This window comes from Phalacrocorax aristotelis, chromosome 14, assembly GCF_949628215.1.
Source record: "Phalacrocorax aristotelis chromosome 14, bGulAri2.1, whole genome shotgun sequence".
NCBI classification, from domain to species: domain Eukaryota; kingdom Metazoa; phylum Chordata; class Aves; order Suliformes; family Phalacrocoracidae; genus Phalacrocorax; species Phalacrocorax aristotelis.
In genome coordinates, this window is record NC_134289.1 from 17,868,328 (window position 1) to 17,888,537 (window position 20,210).

The window sequence follows — 20,210 nt, forward strand, 5'->3', positions numbered from 1 at the left end:
AAAACCTTACCCTCAGTGACACAGCTGCAGAAACAACACTGGAACCTCCTTCCACCCTCAATGAATTGCATAAAAGGGCACATGTAAGCCTTGCACCTATTACATCGGACAGGACCGGATTCTCCATGGTCTACCAAGTAAGGAAGGGTCTGTGGTAGCAAGGGGAAAAAAAAAAAACAACACACACACACAGAAAAGAAAGGTCACATGATGATTAGAAAGACCATGCAGAGCTTATCTGCAATTAAATTATCTCTGTACGTTGCATAGGATTTAACATTTTGGCAGCTGTGAGAGAGAATGCAGGGGGTGGGGGACGCCTGAGCAAGTATTTCCTAAATGCTTTTCAACTCAAACTCTAGCACAGCAGTTCTTTGTGGGCTACAGCCATCAATGGGCTATCCCACTCAGACACACACAAGTACTTCTGCATGGTGCTGCACTACCTTATATAGCGGCCTGCTTGAGAAGCATGAGCTCTAGAGCATGAGTACCACACTGCACAACACAGATGTATCCTAAGTGAACACAAAAGACTGAAGCCTTGCAAAGAAGAGCTGATAACCTAATGGGAGTGAGCATACAATTTACGTTTCACCACAGACTGGGTGTTTCAAAAACAACTCTTCACCTCTTATATTTTTCCCTTGTAAAAAGCAATGTTTTTGACAAAATAGAAACTAGTCATTGCATTCCATATATTCAAGAACATAGACCATCCAGACAATCTTAAAAAATTTCAGCTGATAAGACTTATTTTTGAAGTTCACCATGAGATACAGTATATCCATAAGTTCTGCTTGTCTTGACCCCATTGTATAGCAAGTCCTCAAAACTGTTACACAGTGATGCCAGTTTTTAACTACTACTGATAATATATCCTTTTTGCAGCCAAACATGAATAAGATGCTGACTCAACTGCTGCAACTTCTGCAGCTTCTCAACTTCAGAATGAGCAGGAAGCACTTGAAAATGATTAAGACACAACCCATGCACGCTACAAGCTGCATTCATAGTTCAAAGCACCTTTCATAACTAAGAATCCAGCTGAAAAGAAAGTTTAACTACTTCCTTTTAAATTTTCTGACACTAAAAGCGTCCAGTCTTCTCTCGGTCACCCTAAACCTCTGATCATGTTTAAGAGACAACATATTCATTGAGTAGGAGTTGAGAAAATGCTCCAGTCACTTTCCTCCTCTTTATGCCACAGATGTGTCACATTTCTCATTCAACCCCACTAATCAGTTGTTGACAATACAATGGTTTTGTGGCCAGCATTTTCCAGCTCCCAGCTTCCAGCAGCCCAGGCTGACCTCCTCACAGAAAACAAAATTTCAAGTTTTCTGACTGCCCCGCAGCATCGGTATTGTATTTCCACACAATAACCTTTCTTCCTCAGCCTCTCATCCGATAACATGCATGCAAACAAGCTACAAGGGTGCTGTAAACACACAGTGCTATACGTAGCTTGGCACTAACCACTTGCTCCCAGAAGGCACAGAGATACTTCTTTCTGAAGACTCAAGCTTTGCTTTCTGAACTGTGCATTAACACAGGGCAAAGGTCCTGTACCTGGCAACCAGGTGCTGAATTTTTATATATACTAGATTATCTGAAAGCTGTATCTTCACGAGATATTAATCCTCTCATTACTGATACATTAAGCTTTAGCTCTATTTACAGACTTATTGCTCTGAGCAGCTCAGCCTTCATCTGCTAGAAGGGCCCCTCCACAGGGTGATTGTCCTTGTCATAAAGAACTTCCCAACGCCAGAAGCTGACCAGTCTCCAGGGCAATTTTCTGATCCTAGACATGTTTCTTCTGGATATCACAAGTGTTTGTTCAAAGCATAAACACACCAGGAGATGTAACAACTAGTTATTTGTAAAGCTTCTCTAAAAACGTGCAGCTCTACAAGCCTCCAGGTTTCCCAAGACCAAATTCTCCTGTTGTGCTCTTTTAAACTACAGCCACAATAGAGCAATAAGGGCATTCACAACTCAGTTTTATCACAAACCAATTTCCAATAGCCAAACCAAAATGCAACAGGAAAAAAAACCACCCTTAAAAGCTCAGAGGAAATTCCTTTTCTCAGCAGATGCTAAAGAACTTCTCCAGATCCTATGTTTCATAGGGCACAGACTACTGCAAACATATGTATTCAAATTTAACAAGCATATTTGTCTTTATGTCACTGCTCCAAGCAGGCTAGCACTGCACAGTATCCAGAGTATTTAGAATATTTTATAAAATTTCTAGCTCTGTAATATTATCAAAGCTTTCATGTTCTCAGCAACTACACAGGATGAGTAAAAGGCTAGCTAGCCACACATTGCACTTAGAAGGAAGGAAGTGCTGCAGAAAGCAAGGGCAAAAATACAAATGCAGCTCAGTGGTGCCCACTACTCAGTCTTGTGCTGTCACCCCACACAGTGCTACGTGCGTACGTACGCATTAGACAGCTTAACCAGTGCTGCTTGATACATTCCTATCCAATTCCACCACTTGACATCCTAGAAAAGGCTTAATATCAGTGATTAGTAACCATATAAATACTTTAGGCCAAGAAAGGAATTGGGATCAGCTGGAAGTGTACACATTTGTGACTATCCTAGTATTTTGTTCATAGTGGTTGACAGTTACTGCAAAAAAGCTGAAATTATCATGGCAATCAAAATATTAAATGTTTCATACACAACATTCTTCTGCCTTACAGATCTCTACCACACACTTGTGGTAGAGTCAGTGTTTACCTAGTCGTCATTACCTAAACATCCCTTCTCAATATATTTGTTAAATGTTGACATCTAATAGCATTCTCTTGATTAATTCAGGGTGCATACAGTGCATACGTAACTCTGCATATGGTTCTCACCTCCTCTGGGGGTAGAGTAGCCAGCGGTTTTATGACAGCAGCTAGGGGAACTTGGGACTGTTTGGCCATATCTGAGGTGCAGGGAATATTATAAGATGTGCATCTTATGTAGCGGGGGCTTGCATTACCTGGGGAACAAAGAAAAAAATCCCCACAGATTTCAATACAAGTTTATATTTAAGAACAGAAGTAAAGATACCTCCAGTTGCGCTGTTAAGCTATAAAGACTAAGAGCTTATCTAAACAATCCATTAATTTCCATCTATGCAAAACCTGAACTCCAAACAAAATGCCTCTTTATTAACCATGTATAATAAAAGCCCTTAACTCAAAACAAATGAACTTGACTCCTCATCAGCTTAAATCTCTAAAAAGGCATTCACGTTTCAGTCTTTTTGCAGACTAAAATGTACTATAGGCAGAAAACTCAAATATTTCTACTGTTTGATTTTGTAATTTTGGCTGAAGAGTAAAGCATTTGATTGTAGAATCAGATTCTTAAGTTTTAAGGGAGCGTAAAATCTCAGAAAAAGCATGGGAAATCATAAGATGAAATACCCTTCTCTATGAAGCTCATGGACCAATTAACATCCCACTCGTGATTTTAAAAAAATGCAGCTCCCAGTCCAATTCAAATGATATTGCTAGGAAATTTCAGTTCTTAACTGTCACTGATATAGCTCTACGGCGGAGGCTTCATTTGCCGCTTTCTGATATCCCTGCTAATGCTGGTACCAGGTGCGAAACCACCCTGGAAAACGCTTTTTACTTGTGAATGGGTTATTAGCTACCAAGCAATCAGAAGAATCTAAACTGAGATAAAATCAACACAGGACTTGAAACTAAGCTTCGGTTGGTAAAACACACATCCACAGTCACTGAATTAATTCCTCAAACTTTTCCTTTAAAGACACAGACATTTCTGTCACTGACGCTTTGGGGTTTGTGTTTTGCCTGTTTGCTTAGGAAAATGAAAATATTTTACCTTGATCCTTGACCAAGAAATTTGTAGTAACAAGAGGTGGGACCTGCCCTCTCACTCCAGTGACAAATGGTTCTGACCCACGGTTACTCCTGTCATCTTCAATCACTTGGATCTATGATTGAAAACACCACATTAATATTTGGAGGCTTCATTTCAAAGAACTGTAAAATATAAAATTTATATCTGTAAGGAAGTGAAAAGTGGACCTGAGGCAAACATTACTATCTCTAACAAAAAGAAGTCTAAAGCAAATAAGTTTTGGCAAGCAGTCACCTCTCAGTTTGATTTCGAATAGTACTTAAAGACTAACAATAAATTACTAGTGGTAAATAGTATTTTTCCCCAAGAATTTTGCGTAGTAGCATATTTTGTGTTTTAAGGCCTGATCTGAATTCATAAAAGCCAGAGATCAAGAAAAGAATTTTTGGTAGTATTCCCCTGTATACTGGTAGTAGCCAAATTATAATTTGAAGCATCTGTAAGCCTCAGAGTGAAGTTTTATAGATAACCTGGCTTTTTATTTCTTATGTTCCCACCGTTTTCACAGTATGTGTTTATTTCTAACCACTGGAACTCTGACCTAAAGACAAATGCTTGCAAGTGCAGGTGGAAGCCTTCATTAGTCCATGGTGCTCAAGGGTTTATGAATTGAATTCTGGGGGTGTGGAAAGTGAAGTTTCAGTAGACTTGTCAATGAATCAAGCTTAAGCTTCACAAAGCCAGTAAAAATCTTAAATTTCTTAGTTTTTCAAATTCTTCATTAATGTAAACATGCTTAAGATAATGGAAATGCATTAAACAGTTTATTTGACTAAAATATCCACTGACCTTTACATAAGAACAGAAGATTTTAGTTATACACGGTTCTAACTACATTTCCATACCGGTGCCTGAATGACAGGATTAAGCTAGCAGTCATTCTTCTGATCTTATTTTGCCAAACACACCTGTCTTTGCTTAGAATAAATTGCGAAATGCAGAAGTTTGCACAGCAGTACTTCTACCCTCTCACTAAGGATTCCAAATTGCCAGCAGAAGGACTCCCATTGCATCAGATATTGACTACTCTAGGATAAATCTAGTCCCATTTCAGAAGTCTAGAGACTGACTGACATTGGTGATGTCACCACTGGTACCTGTTATATGACCAACTCTGGCTAAACGAGGAAGAAGTGATATGAGAGAAATGGAAAGTCAAATGTGTTTTTTTTTCTTCCAATCCAAAAGGTAGCTGCTTTTTTCTTTCTTTAGGTAAAATTCTCTACACATAAACATTAAATTTTCAAATTCAAAATTTAATGGTTATGTATGAGCACAGATAATGAGAGAATGTTTATAGCTCCCCATGCCTCATATTAATCTACTATAAGATTTAGATCAGGAGTTAACATCAAAACAAAACAGTTCATCTGCAATTTCAGAACTTCAAAGCATTAGCCCAGTATCGGTATATCAACAAGAACAGCAATCAAATCCTGCTCAAAATCGGTAGAAAACAAGGCTACAAAGGCTCATGCTATGTGTATGTTAACACGAAACACACGTAAGGACAATGATACTGATGGCTGACACTGAAAACTCCAGTTGGAATCTGATGAAGGAGATATTCTAAAGATCAAAGTGAAGGGGAGACATTCTTCATGATCTGTTTCTGGAACAGTCTGCTTTCTATTGCCTCACCACACAGAAGAGAAGATTTTAACAACCTCTTGTGGTGTAACCATACTCATTTTAATAAGGCAAGCAGAAGACAGCAAAGAAAGGGTAAAGGATTAATGACAGAGGATTAGTGAGGTGAAGTTCAGGTTTCATGCATGCACAGATGGTCACCAACACACAGACTACAATTGACATATATAGAGCACTTACTGGACTAGGAATTGCATCTGGGTCTATTCTGTGCCTGGGTTTCTGCTGGGGTGGCAGCTCATTAAGTTGCTTTTTTTTTAATAAAAAATAAAAAGGAAGAGTGCCACAAAAAAAAAGAAAAAAAAAGAAAAAAGAAGAGAGAATAATAAACCAAAAAGTAACAGTGTTACTTCTCTCTACCCAAACTTGTAGCCCTGGAATTAGATACATTTGGACATTGGTTCATGCAACAGGAAACACCGCCTTCTGTGGCATACACCAATCCTAAAACCAGTCCTGCCAGAATATTGGGCTTGGGCTCTGAACACATTGCTAACAGAGGCATGGTTCACGTGCTCATTTTGATTAGAAATTGGGGATTTATGCTTTAAGAACATGCTAAAATGAAGGCAACTGACACAAGCCATTTGAGATCTCATTTAGTGGAAGAGATAAGAAGCAGACAAGCATTTAAAGACTTCTTATATTCTACAAAAAAAAGAGCTCATAAACTCTACAGGTACCTGGAGTCTAAACAGATAGTCTTTTTTGACTAGCATTAACTTCTGAACAGCATCAGTCCAGATCTAAGATGTAACTCAAGACTAAAATATTTTTATAGTTTTGATGTAAACTGATTGTAAGCACTGCCCTGGAAAGGTTTCCTGTTATCAAATGTCCTGTTATTGTCCCAGAAAGTCACAGTCAGCATCAGTGGAAGGAACAGCACAGCAGACCAGTGGCAATGATACTGCCAGGCTTAATATTACTCATTGTTGTTAACTATTACACATCACTGCTCGTCCTTTCTCAGAACCTCCATTCTGAAAGATAATCTCAATTTGAAAAAGTTGTCTATATTCAACTGAAGTAGTGCTGTGACTTAATGACCCAAAAAACACCAACCAGCTTTTTGACAGATCATAGGAAAAGGGAAGAGCACTACAATCACCTCCTATTAGCCATACTTTAAACTTGGATCATACGGTTCATAGATTGTCACCTCAAAACCTGAAATTAGTTCACCTTGAAAAGTCACTTAGCAAGAACCCAGAAATGGAGAAACAAGCTTAATCAAAGCCCTCAAGGATTTTCAAAATGTAACACAGTACAGGAAAAGACCTGAGGAATTAGAGCATTGATTTGCATATGCAGTGCCTTTTCTTTAGTGACCAAGAAAAATACTGCTTCTGGGCTTATTCATAAGACTGAAGCTGGATATATGAGAGAAAAGTAAGCAGGAAAACAGACTGATGTTCTTTGGAATGAGAAACCCTCTTTCAGCTTTGGTTTTCATCAGTTCTGTTTTCTGTAAAGATACTATTGAAGACTTCACACTGGTAAGAACAAAGTCAGCTTACAGGGCTAGGAATGGAATCTGGATCCAAGCGTTTTGATGGAGGTGGTGGTCCAGGTTGACTTCCATAATTTGGTGTTCCGGGATAGGCTCCTCCATAGTTTGGTTGGGGACCCCTCATCTGCCCAAATGAACCTTACAAGAAAGCGACAGCAAAAATCAAACAATGGCTACTACTAGGTGTTTCCTCATTAGGCACCCCCCACTTTTCCCATCATCTTCAAAAAAACAAGAATAAGAGTCACGTGCTTTTCAGTTAATTCAGCTTAACCCGTGCATCTCTATCTAGGATCCAATAAACTGCTGGATACAGTCCTCTTTAAAACCAGACTTAAGGAAACACAGGTTTTAAGACTAACATAACTACTTTTAGAATAGCATCATTACAATGCACACGAAGATCATGCACTATGAATATTTAAGTTAAATTACAGAACTGCCTAACAGAAAGTGCACAGAACAGCCAAATCAGCTAGTGGATGACCCATAATTCTGCAAACTAAAGGTACGCCAGGATTTCTCTCAGGCAGTTTTGGCTCATCTGAAATTACAGTAATAGGTTAATGTGTGATTATCTCTTTTGTTTTGTAACTATGTGAAGTTATATCATATTACTTTAGACAATTTCAGTCAGTCATGGTATAACAGCATGATTTACCCCATTATTATTTTTACAGTTCATAGTGATTTGGACAAATATTTTTAAGTAATTTACCTGGCCAGTTGTGCAAAGCTGCATGGGGGACAGGATTCTCAGTCCTGACAACTTTATCCTAGCTACGTGTAAATGTTTTTGATTAGAAAAACAGCCAAAGCTGTTTATAATTCAGAAGGCTTAACTGGTATTACTTCTAAGCATACACAAAACATGAAAGGTTCTACAAGGAGAAAAATACACAGTTTTGTGAATTAAAGACGAAAAAGCAGGAACTCCTTTTCAACATTTAACAACTTCTCTCATACACATTGCCTATGCACACTGGCCATAAATTTAAAAGGAAAAAGATAGTGAGGCTTTTCAGGATTTCAAATCTCTACTTTTGAACAGACGAGTCTGCAAACATGAAACTAAAGTTCATAATAAAATTTTGATCACAAATTCTTGTAGTATTATGGCACTAATTATTAAACAACTTTTTGGCCAAGCTAGCTAAGATTTCTTTAGTTACACTAATCTGATTAAAACTTATATAGCAAATACTGTATAATGACACATCTTATCATTTATCTTGGATTTGTCCTTCAGACGTGAGCACAGGGAAGCAAGAGGGAAGCTTTGAAGTGCAGCCAGGAGCCCGCAAGTTACAAACCTGAAATCCAGTTCTCAGTTTGTGGCACACAGGTAACACATGTAACTTAAAATTGCTATACTAGGAATACTCACCATTCTGCTGCATTTGGTATCCTGGCTGAGGAGGATGAGTTGGAGGAGGCGGTCCATGGAGGCCACTCATAGGAGGCCCAGGGTGCAGCCCCGACATAGTTGTTGGAGGTGGTGGTGAGGATACATGATTAGGCTGGGATGTTGGTGGCCCAGCAACTGTCTGCCCAGGCAGTGGTGGGCCTGGCATGGTAGGTGGCCTTGGGGCACCTGTGGTAGGAGGGTAAGAGGAAGGTCCAATCCCTGTAGAAGAGGGAGGTGGGGCAAAACCAGGGACTTGAGTAGATAGGCGCTGAGTTGATACTGGTTGACCAGGAAATGGAGGCTGTGCCAAAGGAAGACCCTGAGACACGCTGGTAGGAGGGGATCCTTGGCTTGCAGTGTAAGGTGTATAGAGACTAGATCCTGTTGCACTAAAGCTTCCTGAGACTGGGGGAACTGATGTTGGGGGACCTGATGAGAAGAAAAGATGATAGAACATAATTTTCTTCTATCCTCAAGACAACCAACATGCAAGTAAACCCTATTTGCTCTAGATCATCTAAATAGGCCTACCACCTTCTCATCTTCAGATGGACTTGCCAGGACTAATAGAGACAAACCTTAAGTGAACATCCTTCTAAATTGATCAGAGAGCTGAAACTCATCTAAGGGATCTGAAACTTGATAGTTCCTTCATTGTCCTCTCTCGCAAAGTCTGAGCTTCTTACTTTACATAATCAGAATACATTTCAGGATTCAGGGCCAGAAAAAAGGTGAAAAGCCAGGAGCATGCAAAACAAGAACCACCACAAGTCTGTCTACCTATTTCTTGACCTGAAATAAGTTTGTATCTTAAACTCTACACTAAGTTGGCACTTGTAGTTCAAGAATGGTCCTTGGCAAATAGTACTTCACCAAAACAATTCCAAAAAATTAAAATCAAAGTGTAGTCAGACCAGATTACACATACCAAAGACAAATCTCTGTTTTCAATTAAAAAAAAAAAAAGTCCTGTAATCTACAGCAGTGGGACCTGATGGTGGGATCTAATACAATAGAACAAAATACCTAAATTCAATTTATACTGTTGAAGTAAGTTTCTTCTCAACTTCCCGCAAAACCTTTCACAGAATCATTCAGAGTAATTTCAGCCCTTTGTGACTTACTGAGCTCTTTTTCCTTCCTTTTTTTTTTTTTTTGACTGGGCTGCTGCACAACAGCAGCAAGGCATGTAGACTCTCCAACAGCTTACTTCAAGAAAGACTCTTTTTGTGTTTTACACCAAGATTCACGTAGATGAAGAGAAATAGTTACTCTCTTTTGTTACCCACGTCCTGCAGTACTTCCTGCACTGTCCCCTACAATAATCTCAGTTCTGTTTTCCCCAATGGAAAGGACTAATAAGTCAAGGAAACTACCACTTACTATGGCAGTTGTCAACACCCAGAGAATTCTCATCACCATATGGTAATGGACCATTGACAAGAGCAAATCTTTTATGAAATTACTAGCATAAATGAAAAGCAATAGCATTATTTCTGTAGCCAGGAATCCTCACCATAGCCCAGTCCAGCTGGGGGAGGAGCAGAGGCTGTAGTACTGCCAACTGTCATCCCTGCCATGTGATTGCTGAGCTGCTGTACACTGGCTGGTGGGGGACCATACTGCTGGAACGTAGATGTCTGGCTGACAGGTGTGGGTGCAGAGCCTGGCAGAAACAGCTGAGAAGCAGGTGGCCTGAACAGGAAGAATAGAAACTTCACTAGATTCTGCATTATACAAGAAGTTACAATTGTCTGTGCCTTTTAAAATTGTTCTACCACATAAATGCTAGGTGGGTTCAGTTATTCACGTGAAGCACTGTACTCAGTTTTGGATAAATAATTACATATCCTGCACGGATCTGAATTCCTTTCATCAAAAAAATCTATTAGTTCTTAAAATACAGATCCTACATTTATAGCATTTTTTTGTTAATTCCATTTTACTTATCACAACAAATCAGAAATACTGCAACAGAATGTACAGGGTGAGCAACATTAAGACCAGCACAGCTCTATAAGAATGCTCAGTTGCTCTAAGGATTTGGATTCTCCATCCGACGGTGCTGAGCTTAACCAGAAGGAAACAAAACACAACCACCTTCCCCCATTATCAGTCATCAGAATGAAACAGCGAGGACCGTTGCCACTTCCACCACAGAGGTAATGGCAATATCTTTCTGGAGAAGATGCCCAAGAGCTTTAGATTAAGATAACTCAGGGATCCATAACAGACAAAAAAGGACCCAGAACCAATACTAAGTAATGACAGACAGCAACATGCTCCAGAGAGAGATCGGTTCACACTGCCAAGGCTGTGTGGATGCAATTGTTTTAAAACAAGACAGATTATGGGAATCAGAAAATTCCTATGGGAACAGGACTACCACAAAGAAAGTCTTTGTGGGAGAAGTGGTTTTCATCAGTCACTGATATCTGCTCATATCCTTCCAGAAGTTTTTCATATCCAGATAATCTTACTGTCTAACAAATACCCCTACGGTAAAGTGTTCCAAAACAATGAGGAAGCAATCAAGAAAGTCAATGTCCACCACAGGAAAAACAATTTCATTTGTTTGCGATCCTAAAAGGTCTAGACCTAGCGTAGGTCTACCAAGGCTGGCCTTTGTTATGATTTGCTCTTCCTGTACATACCTCTGCATTGGGGCTGCTGAGGCTGGAATCCCATTCTGCACATCTCCGTGTCCAAACTGACTGTATGCCAGGTGGCCAGAAGGAAGAGATGCTCCAGAAGCTGGAGGGGGAGGTCCAGATGTTGGAGGGGCTCTTGACGAACCTACAGACAAAGGGGGGGACGGACAGACAGGGACACACTTCACAAATCACTCACAGAAACAAGGGCTTGAACCAACTACCACAAAAAGTCCAGGAAATGAAGTGCAGGAACACTTTAGCAGTTTTAGTAAGGCCAAATTGATGTATCAATACTCCATGAGCTACAGATAATTTGTATAACTATATTAGAAGTAGCAAAACTGAAAGCACAAATATTTTTAGCCAGTGGCAGTAGTCACCATCTCCACATGGACCGAGTAGAAAATAGGTACTGTGTAAGGTCTTCAAAAGGTTTTTTTTTTTAATTTAATCAGTTTTCCCTGCTTGAGAGGTAAGCAGGTTATGTGAGTAAAATCAGTTTTCAACAGTTACATCTGACTAACTGCTTTTATACCTGACATAATAGGGGCCACCACAGACTGTTCTTCCCAAGGTTGGAGGCTAACAAAAATACTTTCTCATTTTTCAGACTGAGCTGATTCAGTCACAGCCCAAACATATTTGCCTCAGAAACAAGTCTTCACACTTTCCGCAGACTGCACAATGCTGGATACAACACCAGCAGACCAACTGCATTGTCTACTTCCAAAAAAAGAGAATATAAATTTATATTTTAACAATATTATGTTAAAAATGCTGATAATTAGAACAACCATATGACCATGCCTGCGAACCACAAGGGAACATATTTCACATCTGGAATATTGTTAAATACAGATGACTAGAGTAAACTGCCCCCTGAGACCAGGGCAGCACTTACACCTTGTTGTCCCTCTATAGTGACCAGTGTGACAAGTTTAAAAGGGACTCTGAAACCTTCTTGTGAGGAAATGTTATGAAATAAGAAATGAGAGAAGCCATTTCTCAATTCTGCAGTATAATTTATACACCAAAGCATAAGGTTTCAACTCATACTTTTTATCTTATTTGCTACATGTAATTCTTAGTAAGCTTGCGGATGTGAATTCAAGGAAGGAATTAACTAAACCTTGTATAAATAACCAGTAATTTCTTGGTTTTTTTCCTTTATTACTAAACCTCCTCCTGTTCTTCATTTTGAGACTTAGTACTTAATTATTTCCAGAGTCATTTATTATTTTTACATACCTTCATCTCATTAAATCTTGCCTTTCCTAAACTACTGCCACAGCACCTTCATCTTATTGTTCCTCTGGCTAAGCACTTCCCAATCTCCAACTACTTGTATGTTGTGTGGTATTTCTATTTCTGAATGTCTTTTCAGTTATTTTGATATACTTTCATCTATTTTGGAATCTCTTTCCTTTGATAGTACATGTAAACTGTTTGGCATCATTCTCTTTTGTCTTTGAAAGCATATTTAATCCAATTCCTGAAGGGATCCTACATACACTTTTTTTAACACGTTAACTTTTTTCTCCATGAACTTTAACAGGCATACAATTTCACAAATACAAGCTTACTCCAGAAAAAGCTTCTGAAGCCTTCTTTTTTTAGTTCTTATCAGAAATATAGTTCTGTAATCTTTACTACAGACCGCCCAAATAGCCACTGGAAAAAGTCACTTGAACAGGTATGAACGTCTAGTGGTTTATTATTTTAAGATTCATTACTCCAGGAATCCTGAGGTTCCCCTTCAACACTTTTGAGATATTGTTCTTACTCATCACAGACCTCAAAAAAGAGGTAGATCACAGCAAAATGGGAAATGCCTGAGATTTTACTCAAAGTCCAGAGACAGTCTTGGCCCAGTTCCGACTCCCTACTCTTTTAAACAAATTGACACTGCTGGAAATAGCTCTTCGAATATACCACTAGCTGTAAAGAAGGAAAAAATACAATGATTTCTTGCAGTGTTTCTAACTCTTACGTCTTGATTGATAGCTTTGCAAAAGTATTTCTTCAAGCCACAGCTTTTAGAATCATACTTATTCCTAACATACATTTAGTTTCTATGCTATAGCCAAGGAACCTAAAAACTTATTTTTTCTCTTAAATGAAAGTACAAGTTACAAATCTCTCATGACTTCCAATAACAACCTCCTTGTGCCTGGGGAGATTTTTAATTCCTTCATGGCAATGTTATAATTTCAAACCTCCTGTTTTAGTTCTCTCTCAAGTAGGAAACTGCATTTTTTTTCCCTAAACTAAGGATTCTCCCTGACCTAATCTGAATGGGCCGATTCAGATTTTGAAATCAGTCTTCATAAAACATTAGTCACTAGTCAGGTTTTATCTATGAATCTGCAGACATAAGGGATTTCTACTAGGATTATTTCTTCATATCCTATTTATGCTTCTGCAGTGCTGTCCACAAATAGACTGGGAAGTGTCCCACCCACCTCTGCCTGAATAATCAGGTACCCACATCTCTGAGATAAATATTCATATTAAATGGGTACTTGGCACAGAAGCAGCACACAGTACAAACACTCCCATAGAAAGGACTCTATTTACCTATGAAATTAGGTGCAAGAGAAGAAGTGTCAGAGTTGAGAGATACAGGAGAGCCCTTCGAAGGGAACCCCAAGGAAGGAAAGTAACCTGGAAAGACACAACACGCCAGTAAATCAAGCCTGAGAGAAAGCACCAAGAAACAGTGTTTCCAATGCTGAGGACAGTCCACAGTGCAGAAAATATCACGTACATAAAATCCATGTCACATTTACCATGTTATTCCTTAAGCTATATCCTCTCTCATTATTCTAACACGCACAACTTATATTCCCAATATAGTTCATATATTAACATCAATAAAAGTGTTAATACATAACAAAGTCCATGTAAAACAATCCAGCAGCAGCCTAGCTGCTATTGGTGTTCAGACAATTGTGTTTGCATTTTCAACTGCACAATCTCATCAAAAGGAAACCAACACACTGACTGAAAGATTGATGCAGAATTGTCCTGGTTCTTTCAACATTCTCACAGCAAGAAGCAGTTATTTTCAGCTAGCAGCACAGTATTCCACTTCTGGTCCCAAGCAAGACTAGCGTCGCTGGCGTGGCATTCCCACATTTCCATTAGTTAGAGCTAGGGTTTGTCACATAAATCAGATGCAAAAGACTCCCTGACGGAGGATGACACCTGCTCCCAACACTTCTCCACTCAGTCCTGCAAGCAATTTTATTATTATTTTTAAAATAAATCCCTAAGACAACTACTTTGAGATCACAGAACAATACTGGCAGCTTTCCTTTTACCCTCAGTGTTCACTGAATTCCTGTCACTCTAGTGCCTCTGAAATTAATTCTCTCTCCTCTACATTATGCAGCTACAACAGGTCTTCCTACAAAGACCTGCAATAAACATAACATGTTGGAGATGGGGGTAGAAAGGATAACTGTCACTATCTTCACTATCACCTGTCTGCTCTCTTTGATAGTGCATTGTTTGTTTTCCACCTGGATGTCATATTCAGCAGCTACTAACAGGTCAACTTCTGACTGTTGTGCTAGTGCTCTGAATTTTACATTCCTTCCTTCTAAAGATATGGATCATGGATTTACAGTAACAGGTCCAAAATGCACAACTTGACAATTAAGATTACCTTAATACAGTCTGCTAAGTCTAGGAAGGATGATCTCAGAAGAAAAGATAGAAGAGACCTCCACAAATCCTAAGTGGCCTTGACCTGATATACCAATAAAGTACATGAGATATTAAAGAGTAGTGCAATATGCTTTTGTTGTCCAAATGAGACCACCTTATTGCCCTCAGTGTCACACTACCTTTCAATCATTACTGACACAAACAAAATCTGCATTTTTAATCTGCACAAGTTTATATGCACGTTATCAAGCTTTCTAGCTATGTCCTTACTGAGCTGTCATGAACCACGTTTCTGTTGTTCTGAAATTAAAAAAGGCAACCAGAAATAATGCAGAAGAAAAAAAGTAAATTCCAGTAAAAAGAAATGCTCTTCAGACTTGTAAATAATTCTTTAAGTATCAGGTGGAAGATGCTCATCAGTTTCTTTTCACAAACATCCTAAACATTCTTCACACTGCTAACAGCCAAAACCTGTTTTCTATGAATAGCTGCACTGATGAAACTATAGTAAAATAGTTTCAATACAAATCTACAGTAATCTTTGTCCTTCTTGAATCTCCTTCTCTCCCACACTGAAGCAAGTCCAATTTCTCCCCATTCCTTCCATGGGACAGGAAACCCTAGTTAGTCAATGGCTATACTGAGCAGCCAAACAAAGCGCTCAATGGCTGAGCTCTGCCTGTCTTCCCAGAAAGCAGGATTTCTTTTCTCTGCCCAGTGCCAATTTTCATTACTTTTATAGGACTTTAAACCCTCTGTGAAATTAGTTCAAAACTCACAGATTAAAAGTGCTGTTGGAAGAGATTTGTTGAGAGGAGGGGAGGAAGAAGATTAAGGAGAGAAGAGGAAGATGGAGAAACTGAATAACCCCTTCTTTAGCACACCACACTAACTCTTCTACTCCACTGCCCTGCTAACTCCAGACAAAAAAACCCACCAGGATAATCATTCAGCTCCCAGATTTCAGTCTTCCACTTCAGTTATTTTCAAGACAACTACAGACACTTTGATTGTTCTATCCTTCTCATTGAGTATGGTTTAAAATTCAAGAAGTTGCAAAAAATTCAAACCATATTTGGAGGAGAGAATAATAGAGGCCATTAGCATGATTGGCATATTCCTCATTTCCTTAGAATACCAATCTGAAATCTAAACAAACATTTCAGAGTGAGAGTTCGTGTTGTGCTTGTCCCAGCAAAACTGAATTCATCCACATGATTCTGAGAGGCAGAAATAGTTCTGCTCAAAACAATAGTATTTTCTCCTCTACATTTCAGATGTTAAAGTCACTATTAATTTCCTAAAGCAATTCATGTCCTCCTAAAGTTCTTTAATAATTTTAAGTTAGCCTTTCTTTTGAATACAGGAAAATAGTTGAACTTTAAAAAACAAACAAACAAAACCAAACCCAACAAGTGATACAATCATGCAGAACCACAGAAATTCTGGAACACACTAGCTTGCCCACATGTCCACAAACTTTCTATTGATTTTAAAGGCATTAGAGAAAATAGCTCGAAATATGCTTTCTGCCTACAGTTGTATGTCTTAATCTTTCAGGAAGGAATGCAGAACTTTCTATATATAAAATATAAGGCAGTCTCAGTTATAAATCTGTTATGGTCCCTAACTGCTGCCCCTCAACATAACCTCATCAGGAAGACTGTCCTAGTAAGGTGCTTCAGTACAACAGGGGCAGGGGCATAGAAAAAAAAAAAAAAAGAAAAGCAGGTGGTTGTGCTTCTCAACATGTTAATTTTATGAGCTATTAAAAGAACAGCAAGCCCTACTGAAATGGACAAATGACAGAACAATAACCTCAGAATGTACAGGAAGAACATGATTTTTAACACCATGTAAGCTACATACAGAAGAAGAAAATAAAGACTAACAATAGGAATTATACAGAAAAAAATTCCATGCACGCAACAATTCACAGGTTATCAACCATTAAGTTTGACTGAAAAGTACCTTGTGGAGGGACCGGCTGTTGATATCCTGGCATCGGACCATTATAAGCTCCATATTGCGACTGAGGAACCCCTGGCAATGGCTGTCCTCCGTAGACAGGCTGCTGGTATCCCTGATATCCAGGCTGAGGTTGCCCATAAGGAGGCCCTGTGTGAGCTTGCTGGTTTACACTCATTGTATTCACATCCCCAAACTAATCTCACCTGCAAAAAGCGGGGGGGAGGGGGGGGAAAGGCGTTTAGCAGACAAAGACAGATTGGCCAACTTCTCTACTGTTTTCACAGAAATGAGAGCTCCTGAGATACTAGGGAAAGTAAAAGACTAATGGTTATTTACTCTTGTACAGCAATTTTTTCAAGTAAGGTAATGCTATACAAAAGCTAGTTAGAAAACAATATTTTCAGAAACTATGTTTTCTAATCAACTTATTCACTGCTTCATGCTGGTTAGACTTGTGATCATCAACTTAAAAAAAAGAAAAACCCACCATTTGCTATTCCATAGTAAAGCTTCCTGGGACACCTTACAAGCTACTTCCACCCTCAAGATCAGACCAACAGAAAACAGATTTCATGACACAGACAAGAGATTCCTTAGCATAACACTTCATTAACACTGAACAAGTTCAGCTTTCACTCTTTGTTAGTCTACTTGATGATGCTTCCTTGCTACAAGCAACATGCCTTCACCATCCACAAAGGCTGCTTCTTGAAGTGTTTGATAGAATCTAAAACAGGACCAATATAGGGGGTTTTGGCTTTTTTCCCCCACCAATATATGATTTAATGCCCGTGTTATGTACATGCATTTCAGAAAACTAAGATACTCCCAAAGCAGCATGTTCATCTAAGAAAGATGTTCAAAGTGGAAAAGCATCTCAGGAAAAGATGTCACTAAAGGAGTTATACAAAAGGGAAAGACCTGAAACAGAGCATCAGAGACAGGAGAGATGTTTCTTAGGAAAGTTATGCAAGAAGTCTTGCTTAACATACAGATTCCCGATTCTTCTAACTAACTCTATAAAGAGGTTAACTAACTTTATAAAGAAAAAAACAGAAACGGCATCATGAGACCCCAAACCAAGCAGACAATTCTTACAATACCACGGTACCAATTAGGCAGAGAAGCCACAGAGCCCTTGAATTGTGGAGAGCCAAGATTACTTCACAGGCAGGAGATTCCCTCATGGTCTATTTCTCAAGGATATTTTGCATCCCCTGTACTCTTCTGGACACTTCATATGTCACTGTTACCCTTTTCAGCTAAGACTATCTACACTAACACTGTAAAGAAATGTGTGTTTACAGCAATTAAAATTTTTTTATTAAAAGACTGCAGTTTTTATAGAAATGCAAAGTTAAGGTAAAGCAAATAACTAATTATGCCCTCATGTTTTGCTCCAAACACTACGATGAACATCTGAAGATACATCATAGTAAATCTTAATACAGCTGCAACAGCCATCAGCCAGTTGAGGCAAATCTCAACAAGGAATCTACAGCTTAACTCAAGCAGATAAACACCTGAGCTATTTTGCATATACATTGATCAGAGTATACCAACCAATGCTAAGGCTGGTTCTTCACATTACCAAAAATATAAGGTCAAAGAATTATTTTAACAACTGACACAACAGTTGTACAGCAAGGGTACTAAAATAACTACAGCTCTGTAAGAACCATCCACACTGAAAGAACTTTTTTCAGATCCATATATATATATATATGAACAAAGGGAAAATATATGGATCACAGAGCAATCTAATTATTTACAGAAGAAAGCTAGCATAATACATATATTAAATACATATTGCGTTTAACCTCCTGTAGGTAGTAAACACGACAAATGTCAACACTAAGAATGCTAATGCTTACTATGAAATTAGATATTGAATTTTATATGAAAGGAAATAAATTAAGTTTTATATTTTTATTCTTCAAGCTGCATTAAGGTAATGATAGGGCTTTTGTTTAGAATAGGAACTTTAAAATATTTAGAGGTAATTTTTTCTTGAAAGTAATATATAATACCATTTGCAACAACTTACAACAGCGTCACAAGTTTTTTTATAAGCCTGCAGTGTTTTTAAACACGATAATACAAGATAAACGTGACAGCAAGAGAGTCATTGCTAAAGATTCTGGTTTCCTACACCAGCTTTGACTTAGTTCTGCAGAACAGTCTAACCTGAGTAGCCATGGGGCCAGGAAATCTGGACTTTGGGACCTACTCCCTTCCCAAGTTCCCCCAAAGGTTAACCTCTTGCTCCCCAGGTAGGTAACCAATGTCACCACACCAGTCAGACCTACCTGCAACCACCTTCTGTTCTGTGCAAACAGTAAAGCAGGAGAGTTCCTCCTGCAAAGGTGGGGGTGAAGGGAAGGGAGAACACGGCAAGACGACTGCTCTACCCACACATCTTGGAATATCTGGGCAGGGCTTCTGCCAAGGAAGGAGGGCTGCTGTCACTTCTTCCTGCCCCTGACTATTGCTTTTTGGATTGTGCATGGAGAACTTGGCTTCTGGTCACTACTCCTACAAACAGGTCGTTCTTCCAGGGAGAGCTGCAGGCAAAGGAGCAGCATCCTGCAGGATACCTCCTGATCTATAACCATTAAGACACTCTTCACAAGTTACATCTATAGAAATCCTTGAACAGATCTTTGAACAAGGAATTACTACAGGGCAGGAGAAGATCAATGCTTTTTTTTTTTTTTAAAGCATGATGGGGCAAGAACTCAAGAGTATCCCTTGGAAACCACTTATAGCTTACTGCTGTGAGTGTATACTCAGTAAGTGACCTTACCTGATGATCTTTTACTGTCCTCTTTTCAGTCTTCTCTCCCCTCCCTCATGTGAATATCAGTACTTCCCACCTGAGCAGGTAATACCTGTTGGCTTGTTGCTCTCTCTGCAATAATACTGAAACCAAGAGGTAAGCTTGTTTAATGCAAGCCTTACAGAGGAAAAGAGGTTTGAGATAATTTCCTACACTTCCTATGGAAAAAGTAGCTACACAAAGGAGATAGTTCTAACTCAGTGTCCCAACTGACAGAAAGGTAGATATACCTCAGACCTTGAGCCAGCCCATGTGGCAGCCAGCACAGGCTAATCTCCACCATAGCACAGGCTGATGCATGCTCCATACTGGCAGAGGGTCAAGGAGGGAGCTGGAAAGGAGGAGGAAAACTCAAGAACAGGCTCAATGTTGAAGCTGGGGACAAGGCTGCTTCATTATTTTGGTTGCTTGACTTGTTCTAAACGTAAGGCGAGTGGCATGCTTGATCACCACAGATGTGGAATACTATAAAGGGCAGGGCCAAGAGTATCTACCTCTGAGAAGGCAGAAGACAGTTGTCACTGAATGAGTCCATTTTCCTCCTCCCCCAGTACAAGTCATTTGTATCAAACAGCATTCATTTTGTCTCCACTCAAAAAATAT

General features: G+C 39.1%; 1 protein-coding gene across 8 annotated transcripts in view; it reads right to left on the reverse strand.

The window, feature by feature from the left end:
- SEC24C (SEC24 homolog C, COPII component) overlaps positions 1 to 20,210 on the reverse strand; it is a 38,563-nt gene that overhangs the window by 13,615 nt on the left and 4,738 nt on the right. Inside the window, exons 2-12 of one of the 8 annotated variants that reach the window (XM_075109506.1) lie at positions 19,575 to 19,690; positions 16,769 to 16,971; positions 13,703 to 13,789; positions 11,126 to 11,267; positions 9,988 to 10,166; positions 8,451 to 8,900; positions 7,071 to 7,201; positions 5,731 to 5,799; positions 3,862 to 3,973; positions 2,877 to 3,004; positions 11 to 149 (exon numbers count right to left, since the gene is read on the reverse strand). In XM_075109506.1, coding sequence (XP_074965607.1) covers positions 11 to 149; positions 2,877 to 3,004; positions 3,862 to 3,973; positions 5,731 to 5,799; positions 7,071 to 7,201; positions 8,451 to 8,900; positions 9,988 to 10,166; positions 11,126 to 11,267; positions 13,703 to 13,789; positions 16,769 to 16,943 — 1,612 coding nt within the window. In that variant the 5' untranslated portion in view covers positions 16,944 to 16,971; positions 19,575 to 19,690. The remainder of the gene's footprint in view (positions 1 to 10; positions 150 to 2,876; positions 3,005 to 3,861; positions 3,974 to 5,730; positions 5,800 to 7,070; positions 7,202 to 8,450; positions 8,901 to 9,987; positions 10,167 to 11,125; positions 11,268 to 13,702; positions 13,790 to 16,768; positions 16,972 to 19,574; positions 19,691 to 20,210) is intronic. The other 7 variants (XM_075109507.1, XM_075109511.1, XM_075109508.1 and 4 more) reach the window with 7 other exon arrangements.